We start from the raw sequence: 10,461 nt of genomic DNA, 5'->3' as shown, positions 1-10,461 counted from the left end.
AACGAAGAAGATAATCTAGTTATTTGTTTGGAAATAGTTCGTTCTCAATTTTAACCTACATTAGTTATATCATTTTGTTGTCGATAGTGTTGTGATTTTATCTTCATATCTTCCTATTTGTCATGTTGAAAAGGTTACTTTATCACAAGTAAATGCCTTACCATATATACATAAATTCATTTGGTATTGTTTACTTGAATATTCACATTGATGTTTAGGACTACAATTGATCAGTCTCTTATAGGAATGTGTATATGCTGTATGTATTGCCTCAATATTGCCTTAATTCACAAGCATCATAAGCAAAGATGGATAGTGGCTAGTATTGGGATCAAGGATGCGCGTTTCTTCCTATTTGGGACCTAGTGATCATTCAATTGTGATTACATCTCAGTTCTATGGGAGGTCGAACGCGGTCCGAATAGCCCAGTGGCAATGTCTCTGACTGTGAAGCTGGGTGACACGGGATAGAATCCGTCAGGGAGCACCTGTTCCCTCAAATGTATACCTTGCTGACGAGTGCCAAGTAGCACGAAACTTGGGTCCAAGGTTTCCTGTTGACCACCTCCAACCACCATCTTACCTCAACATAGTGCACGCAATTTCGAGCAACCTAGATTAGTGGCCACACTGCAACTTGATCTATAGCATTTGATCAGCACTAAGACGGACTTGATACGCATGACATTGATCACAACCCAATGATCATTCAATTGGGATGTACTTTTATGTATATAATATTGTTTGAAATTACACCATAGTATTCAGTACTCATTTATTAAATAGAAGAAAAAAAAAGGAAAAAAATTATATATATCTTAACACATTACTTAGCTACTGGTTAATCATTATGCGAAAAATGGCCTAGATAATTAATATGAAGTCAATAACCTATATTGATAAGCATTACAATAGAATTCATTAATGTAATATAAATGAAGTCATCATTACAAAAAAATTTTCATAGTTGAATGCGTTAGTCAATTGAAGCTAGATCACCATGGAAAACCTGGAAGCAGTGGACAGCCGTTTCATCCTATGATGGGACGCCTTATTATTGACTCACGCTTTCAACTATGAAAATACTAAATCTCCACAATTAACCCCTTCTGAAAAAAAATTTTCGTTTTATTAAAGAGAAATATATTAATTTATGAATTTTTTAATTTTTCAAAATTTTCCTAGTTTTTTTTCTCTTTTTTTTCTCGATAAAATCAATAAATCTGGGCAATTATTGAATTTAATAATCGAATTATTTTTTTTAATGATGATCAATATGAATATAGAAATCGTAATTTTCTTTTTTTTTTTGGTTGTTGTTCAAATGTATTATCCAACCACCACGGTAAACCTGAAAGCACTGGATGGCCGTTTCTTCCTACTGTGGGACTCGTCAGCAGTGCGCATCCACGATACCGCCTCATGAGATTCGAACCCAGGACTTATCAGTCTCGCGAGCGACCGATAAACCACTAGACCACTGAGCTGGCTGGCATCCAACGGTTTTAATGTCTAACTTCAACCAATCCATGAATTTTAACGACATATCCACCATTATCTTCAGTGGGTTACTATCTTCCAACAGACCTGGTTGAACTCCACTGGTCACTGCGTCTCACTAAAACTCCAGGAAATATCTCTTGAAGTCAGTCACTAGTGAGCATATGATCATTATTAGAAGAGGGTTTTGTGGAGATTTTAGTAATTTTATATAGTTGAAACCATAAGGCGGAATCGTGGATGCGCACTGCTCAGGAGTCCCACAATATGACGAAACGGCCGTCCAGTGATTCCATGTTTACCTTATTGGTCTAGCTTCAATTGACCCATGATCTCAACTATTGTAATATCCACAAAACCCCTTTTGATAATAAGTTAATGTTTCGTTTCAATATTGATCTGATTTCATAATGATGAGATAATAATTAGCTTGAATCAGATGAATTTTCAATTATTCAAATGGGTTAATGAGAAATTCGTTTAATAATATTATGAATAGATGTAATCATAGAGTAGAAAATGTCATTTGATGCCAATCATTCATTTTAGTAGTTTGAATGTGGGAAGACAGAAAAATACTGGTAATCGTTATTTTATAGTGTCGGTTGCTATATTATGCCTACATAACATATTTTAGTTTCCGGACAGACCAATCTATTCATTCTTCTTGGATCCCATTTTGACCACTTTTTATCCTATTCATCACATGTCTGTAACCTATTCCTTTCCGACTATAAATATCGATTAACGCTAGATTAAATTGAGTTGGCTGATTTTCCTTCTTCATTGTGTGTCATTTTGTTTTGCTTCTCTTTCCGATCAACGGCTGTACAAAATATACGTATTTGAAATCCATTGTCGTATTTGACGTATTTAATTCCGTTATTCACTAACGCGATTCAAGTCGGTGATTATATTCGAGGATTGGCAATATGTATAAGTCAATAACGATAATCAGACAATCTATTTGGAATCTGACAGGGTCACTAGAATTTTCTTTTGCTAAAGATTTCCATTGGTTGGTTAAATATAAGGTAAAAGTTAGCATGATTCATTTGTTTTGGAATAAAAATATTTTTGTTGTTTTCTCATGGTCAGTGAAAGTGAACTGTTGAAACAGTGATTGTTACTGATGCGATGATTTGCTGTTAAACTTTGCCCGTGAAAGTAAAAACATGTTCGTAAGCTGCAATGATTTCATTGTCAATTTCATCAGAACCTTACTTGAGCATCATGGAATGACTAAATGAGTAATAATCGAGTTAAGAGTAGGATACTTTTCAAATATGACAGTTCTATCAATGAAGTTGTGAGCTCTCATTTACGATAGAGTTTGAAACAAACGGCACTTGGTTCGAGTCACAGAGTAAACATCAACTCTGAGATGCAGGTACATCCAGCTGACGAGTCCCAAATAAGACGAAACGCTAATCTTTGGTTCCAATACTAGCCATTATCCATCTTTGCTTATAATGCTTGTGAATTAAGACAATATCGAGGCAATACGCACAGTATACACATATGCTAATAAGAGACTGATCAATTGCAATCCTAAACATCGATGGGAAGAATCAAACAAACAATAGCAAGTGAACTTAATTGTTTCTATGATTATGATCATTAATTTTCTGTTATTCATTTCTCTACTGAACAGATATGGTCGATTCAGAAAATGAAAAAATCATTTTAAATTACATTTGTTGTTTCATTTACGTATATTAGTTTGTTGTAATTGAATACGACTTACCTAGATTGACCAATATTCAATATTATAGAACAAAATAAGGTGACTAATTTATAGAAACACAAATGATCATTAAATTCTGTTGGTATTGTTTGTTGGAATCTTCCTATTGATGCTTAGGACTGCAACTGGTCAGTCTCTTATTGGCATATGTGCATACTGTGCGTATTGCCTCTATATAGCCTTCATTCATAAGCGTAGCTGAATGAATAACACGATGGCGTTTGAAGTGAACGGTATTAGGTTCGACTCCAAGAGTGAACATCAACTCTGAAATGCAGGTACATCCAGCTGACGAGTCCTAAATAGGACGAAATGCGCCTCCTGGATTCCTATACTAGCCACTATCCATCTTTGTTTAAAAATGATCATTTTCTTATTATATAAAGTACAATTAATTTCTAAATCATATCACAAGGTAACTTTAGTGAAACAGATATTGACGGAGAGAAGGTATTGAAAAGGTATTTGATCTTAATGTAGAACTCAACAGCGTATAGGAGTTATCAATGTCATCAATCAAATTAGTAGTAAACTAAAAGTTATACGGCTCCCAAGTTCCACTGCTGATGAAGTCACGGGTATTCACCAGTGATTAGTTGTAATTTAGCGTGGAGTAGTTATTCACCACTTTTTAGTATTGAGAGATTAGAATTCAATATAAACCATGCTTTAAGTTGATTTTTTTTAGTAAAGTCTCATTCCTTCTGGATAGGTCTTGTTAACGAAACTAACAAACAAGAGAAATATAAAACTTGGGAAATTATTCTTGTGCTAATCAATATGCTATTTGACTATATAAGAAATATATATATATATATATATTTAATTGAGTTCATGGAAGCATGGGATACAGTGGACAGTTAGAATGCAGCTGGACGATTTAGACTTCACAGATGATCTGGCTCTTCTATCACACACGCAACAACAAATGCAGGAAAAGACGACCAGTGTAGCAGCAGCCTCAGCAGCAGCAGGTCTCAATATAATCAAAGGGAAAAGCAAGATTCTCCGATACAATGCAGCATGCACCAATCGAATTACACTTGACGGAGAAGCTTTGGAGGATGTGAAAACCTTTACATATCTGGACAGCATCATTGATGAACATGGTGGATCCGATGTAGATGGGAAGGTGCAGATCAACAAAGGAAGAGAAGCATATCTACAACTGAATAACATCTGTAACTCGAAACAATTGTCAACCAACAACAAGATCAGAATTTTCCATACAAATGTCAAGACAGTCCTACTATATGTGGTGGAGACGTGGGGAACTACAAAGGCCACCATCCAGAAGATACAGGTGTTTATTAACAGTTGTCTAAGCAAGATACTTTGGATCCGTTGGCCAGACACTATCAACAACAGCCTACATTGGGAGAGAACAAACCAGATTCCATCCAGTGAAGGAAGAAATCAGGAAGAAGTGCTGGAAGTGGATATGATACACATTGAGGAAATCACTCAACTGCGTCATAAGACAACCCTTCATACAGAGCCCTGAAGGCCAAAGGAAAAGCGGAAGATCGAAGAATACATCACTCCGAGAAAAGGAGACAGACATGAGAAAAATGAACAAAAATTGGATAGAACTAGAAAGGAAGGTGCATAACAGAGTGAGTGTGTTATAGAATACTGGTCGGCGGCCTATGCTCCATTGGTAGTAACAGGCGTAAGTAAGTAGTAAGTAAGTAATTGAGTTCATTATTCGATCAAGGTTAGATTACCATTGTACTCATGAACTGAGTTAAAACTCAACAATCTCAACAATCCTATAATGGTAAATAGTTATTTCATGTTATATTGATAAACTCCTATTTCTAAGCTCTCTGTTATATTTTAAATATTTTACCAATCCCTATATTGTCCAAATTGGATTTCCCAGAACGTGGAACTACAAAACATCTCTTCAGAAATATAACAATATTTATATATATATAGTTGAAATCATAAGTCAATTGAAGCTAGACCACCATGGAAAACCTGAAAGCATTGGAAAGCTTTTTCATCCCATTGTGGGACTCCTCACAAGTGCGCATCCACGATCCTGCCTCGCCGGATTCGAACCCAGAACCTATCAGTTTTGCGCGCGAGTACTTAACCGATAGACCACTGAGCCGGCCAGCATCCAACGGTATTAATGTCAAACTTCAAGTATTTGACACTTCCTTGTTTTTAAACGTTTCTCCAGATCATATCATATGTATCATATAAATTTGTTTAAATTGTACTGTTTCTCAAAGAACTACTCAACTGAAAGGAAGTCTATTTAAATGAGAAAGCTATTGAATAGATTTATGAATGAAATCTGTTAAATAAAATCATGGTGTTTGACAAAATGTTAGTTTCTACTGTTAACACAAGTTTCTGAAGATTGATAAACAAAAACTTTTTGATGGAACCTCTGGATATATTCTGCAAAATAATGTTTTGTCAATAAATCACGCAGGCGTTGTGTGTGCTACTTATATCAACATAAGTAATATACTAGGCTAGTCAGGAATAGAATGTCTGGCAGCAGAAGGTCGAGAAGATCGAGAAGGAAATAATGGCAATAGAAAGTATTGGGTATGGAAATACAGAAACGATGAAGTCTAAGATGATTGATTGATATTTGCAAAAGGAACAGTCAAGTTTGAGACAATTGATTGATATTTTGCAAATGAAGTATTTACTGTATGGCTCTCAGGTTTTACTAAAAATGCTCTGTAATTTTGTATTCAAATATATTCGATATAGAAAGTTCGAAATGAAACAGTTTCATGTGAGCTGACACTTAATAGTTCACTGTGTCCTCAATCTCGGAGAAAATGATGTTTTCTGTAGGGATTTGAATTATATTAGCATAGTATCAGTCAGAAACATTACCATATAGCTATTCAGGTTAAAGCTGATTGTTAGGTTTAGGATGATAGTTGAGTTTTTATATCTGAATATAATAGAATAAGACAAGATAAGTGGTTGATCTCATTGGGGTTCTGATTGATGATTTATAAGGACGAATTGACATATTGAACTGGCTATCGATCATTAGCATACATAATAAGTGTGTTAATGAAATCAGACTTTTATACAAAAGCAGATAAACACTAACCCCCTGTACGACAAACGTTTCTACAATAATTGATTACTTGAAGTTAGATGCCGATGATATCCTTTTGATACAGTTTCAATATATCTATCAGTTCAAGTGATTCAAAATCACAATAAATTATGTTTTGATTATTATACAGTGACTGGGGGCAATCGATGTGAAGTTTAGCGTGATCTCAGTTTATATGCATTGCGAATCTCAATCACCAATCATCATAGAATTGATACTACGGGTGAACTTCTACACCGGGTCATTCAATCCTCGGACACATGAAAATATATTTGATAATGTGTAAAAACATATTTAAAAGGTAAACTTGTTCCCAACAATTGACAATTGATTTTATATAATTGAAATCATAAGTCATTTGAAACTAGACCACCATGGAAAACCTGGAAGCACTGGATGGTCGTTTCGTCATATTGTGGAACTCCTCAGCCGTGCGCATACACAACACCACCTCAGAAGATTCGAACCCAGGACCTATCGGTCTCGCACGCGAACGCTTAAGCACTAAACCACTGAGTCGGCCGGCATCCAACGGTGCTAATGTCTAACTTCAACCAATCCACAAAATTGAGAGACACATCCATCAGTGTCTTCAGTGAGTTACTATCTCACAACAGACCTGATTTAACTCCACTGGTCACTGCTTCTCACTAGAATTCCAGGAAATACCTCATAGAGCCAGTCACTAGTGAGAATACGATTATTATTAGAAGGGGGTTTTATGGAGATTTTAGTAATTTCATATAGTTAAGATCATGAGTCAATTGAAGCTAGACGATCATGAGAAGTCTGGAAGCACTGGTTGGCCGTTTCGTCCTATTGTAGGACTCCTCAGCAGTGCGCAACCACGATCCCGCCTCACGAGATTCGAACCCAAGACCTATTGAACATAGGTAGAATGAATAACTAGTACTGACTTCATGAGTTCAGTTTGTCAATAGCATGTTAATGAAAATAAAAACGAAAAGTAACATCAATAAGTTTATTCATATGAAAATTGAGTAAACATCATTATTAAATAAACAATCAAATCATTTCAACATACTACTTATTTCTTTATAAAAGCAAAACCTAATTACTTCCTTATAATAACAATAAGAACTAAATAATTAACATAACAAAATAAACGTTTATTCAAAAAGAAAATTAAATTCTAAATTTCTAAACAAAACATAAAGCCATCAATACATAATTAGATGTTGATTTTCCTTGATAATTTCGTTTCTAGATCAGAAGGGGTTATGTGGAGATTTCAGTTTTTATCATAGTTGAAATCATGTCAAGGAAATATCTCTTGAAGTCAGTCACTAGTGAGCATATGATTCTAGTGGGAAACAGTGACCAGTGGAGTTCAACCAAGTCTGTTGTAGAGATATCAACTCACGGTTGCTCAAACATCGTGGATTGGTTGAATTTAAACATTAACAACATTGGATGCCAGCCGGCTCGGTGGTCTGGTGGTTAAGCGCTTTGGCGCGAGACTGGTAGGTCCTGGGTTTGAATCTCGCGAGTGCGGGACCGTGGATGCCAACTGCTGAGGAGTCCCATAATAGGACGAAACGGCCGTCCAGTGCTTTCAGGTTTTTCATGGTGCTCTAGCTCCAATTGACTCATGATTTCGACTGTATAAAATTACTAAAATCTCTACAAACCCACCTTCTGTAAATGATCATATGCTCTATGAGGAATTTCCCGGAGTTCTAGTGAGAAGCAGTGACCACTGGAGGTCAACCATGTCTGTTGTGAGATATCAACTCACTGAAGACAATGACGAATGGTTGCTTGATTTCGTGGATCATTTGAAGTTAGACCTTAACACCGTTGGTTATTGTTATGAATATAAAAAGGCTGTATTCCAATTTTTTGTGATCTTATGCCTGACTTTTTATCACGTGATTTATCTACTAATCGGAATACGACTTGTCTAATGTTAGCACTATGCTAAATCAATGACGTTCGACTAGTAGCGTCCTTATTAATCACTTATACGCTTAGCCCTTCCAATTGAGTCCAAAAACACCAATTACAGCTTCTGCTATGCGAATCATTTATTTCAAACATACTCAGATAGATAGACCGCATCACACCATAAAATAGGAAATAATATTTGTACAAGATCAAGCTAAATGTGGCTGTGAACGTGGGAGACAGTAATGAATAAACTGAATATAATTTAGCGACAGTAAATCGTATAATAATAATTCATAAGTCAAAATGAAGCTTATAATAAGATGAATATAGATATACACAATCTAATTATTCAATAGTTAAATAATAAGAATATATATAGAAGAATATATATATGGGTTTGAGTCTCGTGAGGCGAGATCGTGGATACGCACTGCTGAGGGGTCCCATAATAGGATGAAAAGGCCGTCCAGTGCTTCTAGGTTTTCCTTGGTGGTCTAGATTCGATTGACTCACTCTTTCAACTATGAAAATATAATTTAATAATTCACATATTTATTAGAACTGTTCTATTCACTTGATTAACAAAAGGAATTAAGTTTAATTGTTTCACTGGATAAAATTCAATCATCAATGTTTATGAGATTATTATTTCTTTTTAAAATTACTTACATCCGTTCTACTGCCTGTGTTGTCATGATATATTTATGATATCTGATAAATAATACAATGTTTAATATAGTAATAAGTCATTTAGAATGTTCATTATGTTTGATTGTATTGCTGTGAACAAAACACTAGTTGGTACAATCGAATGTATCTAATCACATCATCCCACTAAATTCTGATAACCATACAACAAATAGTTAATTTGCAAAATAACAACCAATTGTTTCAAGCTTTACTGTTCCTTCTGTAAATATCAATCCATTTTCTCTAATTTCATTATTTATGCATTTTCCCACAAATTGCGCTTCATTTCAGTTCTTTCCTTATCGATCTTCTGCCAAAATACATTCTATGTCTGACCATCGCCATATACTACTTATATGGATATAAGTAGATCACACTACAGTATAACTTATAGTTTTATTAAAGTTTTCCAAATTTGTGGATTAGTAGTTAGTTAGATATTTCAATTTTTACTGTGATTTATAAATGATGACAGGGATTCCAGTGATAATTATACATATTGAGAGAGACCCATTGTGTCATTGAAGAAGAAAGAAAGCAGTTTAGCAAAGAAAATTTTTTTCGACGATTTCCTTCGCCTTAAGTTATATAATCGTATTTATAGTTAATATTAGTTGCTGAAATAGTGTTCTATATTAAGATAGAAAGGTGTTAATTATTTAAAAGAACTTGAAGTAGTATGATGTCAGGATTCGAAAATCAGATATTGAAAAAAAGTTATGTTATAATCATCCAGTGAAAAGTGCTAAGGTGAAGATAATTCTTCACTTGATATCTCGTAAGAACAGAATAAGTTGTGATAATTGATAACTAATAGTTGTGAAAATAATCCGAAAAGAGTCGCATTAATAAAATAGAAATAAAAATCATAAGTTATGGAATGGGACGTAAAGACCATGGAAGAATGAGGGATTGAACATATTGTTTTCATACGCAAAGGTGAAGCTTGAAGTAGTGCAAAGCAATAGCCTGTGCTGTACACAGGTTTTTCACCTGCATTCTTTTTGAGAAGACTTTTTATACTGTGTGAGTGTGATTTTGAAGGAGGCCTCTGGTGAAGTGGATTGGCCGAAATTGACTAAATGCTCCAAGATTGAGCTTTTGAATGACTTCTGTAATGTTTTGGAGAGCCAGTCAGGATAATGTTCAGAGGCAAGTTCCGAAAGAGCTCGTTTTGTGAGGTCAATATAACTACTCCACATATGTAAGTAAACTGTATTTATAAGCTTGCAATGCTAAATGTTTACACAAAATAAATGCATTACCAAATGATCTTTTTACAATTCGTCATTATAAAAAAGTGGGTGATAAGTTATTATACACCGGTCGTTAAAAACCGAGGCAAATTGAACATAATTTAGAACTTCTCATCAATCGTTGACAGAAACAGCTTTCAGACTAAATAACTCCACATAAACTATTATGGAAAAAACAATAACTATGTATTCATTAAATTAATTTAGTATTGTTTGTTTGATTCTTCCCATCGGAATGTGTTAGGAACTGCAAC

General features: G+C 34.7%; 1 protein-coding gene and 1 non-coding gene across 2 annotated transcripts in view; one reads left to right on the top strand and one right to left on the bottom strand.

Annotated features, from left to right (window-relative positions):
- Positions 1-9,940: 9,940 nt before the first annotated feature.
- Smp_180950 (putative anion exchange protein) overlaps positions 9,941-10,461 on the bottom strand; it is a gene marked incomplete at both ends in the record, with an annotated part of 20,436 nt that continues 19,915 nt past the window's right edge. The window contains one exon of the mRNA XM_018796148.1: positions 9,941-10,186. Within this exon, the coding sequence (XP_018650390.1) occupies positions 9,941-10,186 (246 nt within the window). The remainder of the gene's footprint in view (positions 10,187-10,461) is intronic.
- Smp_tRNA_01936_Pseudo_TTG.1.1 overlaps positions 10,357-10,461 on the top strand; it is a 1,124-nt gene continuing 1,019 nt past the window's right edge. Inside the window, exon 1 of the tRNA in view lies at positions 10,357-10,461. This exon is cut by the window's right edge and continues 1,019 nt beyond it. This is a non-coding gene — a tRNA.

This window comes from Schistosoma mansoni, chromosome 2 (genome assembly GCF_000237925.1).
Source record: "Schistosoma mansoni strain Puerto Rico chromosome 2, complete genome".
NCBI classification, from domain to species: Eukaryota; Metazoa; Platyhelminthes; class Trematoda; order Strigeidida; family Schistosomatidae; genus Schistosoma; species Schistosoma mansoni.
The sequence above is the reverse complement of the archived record's forward strand: the minus strand, read 5'-3'. Positions and strand labels throughout refer to the sequence as shown.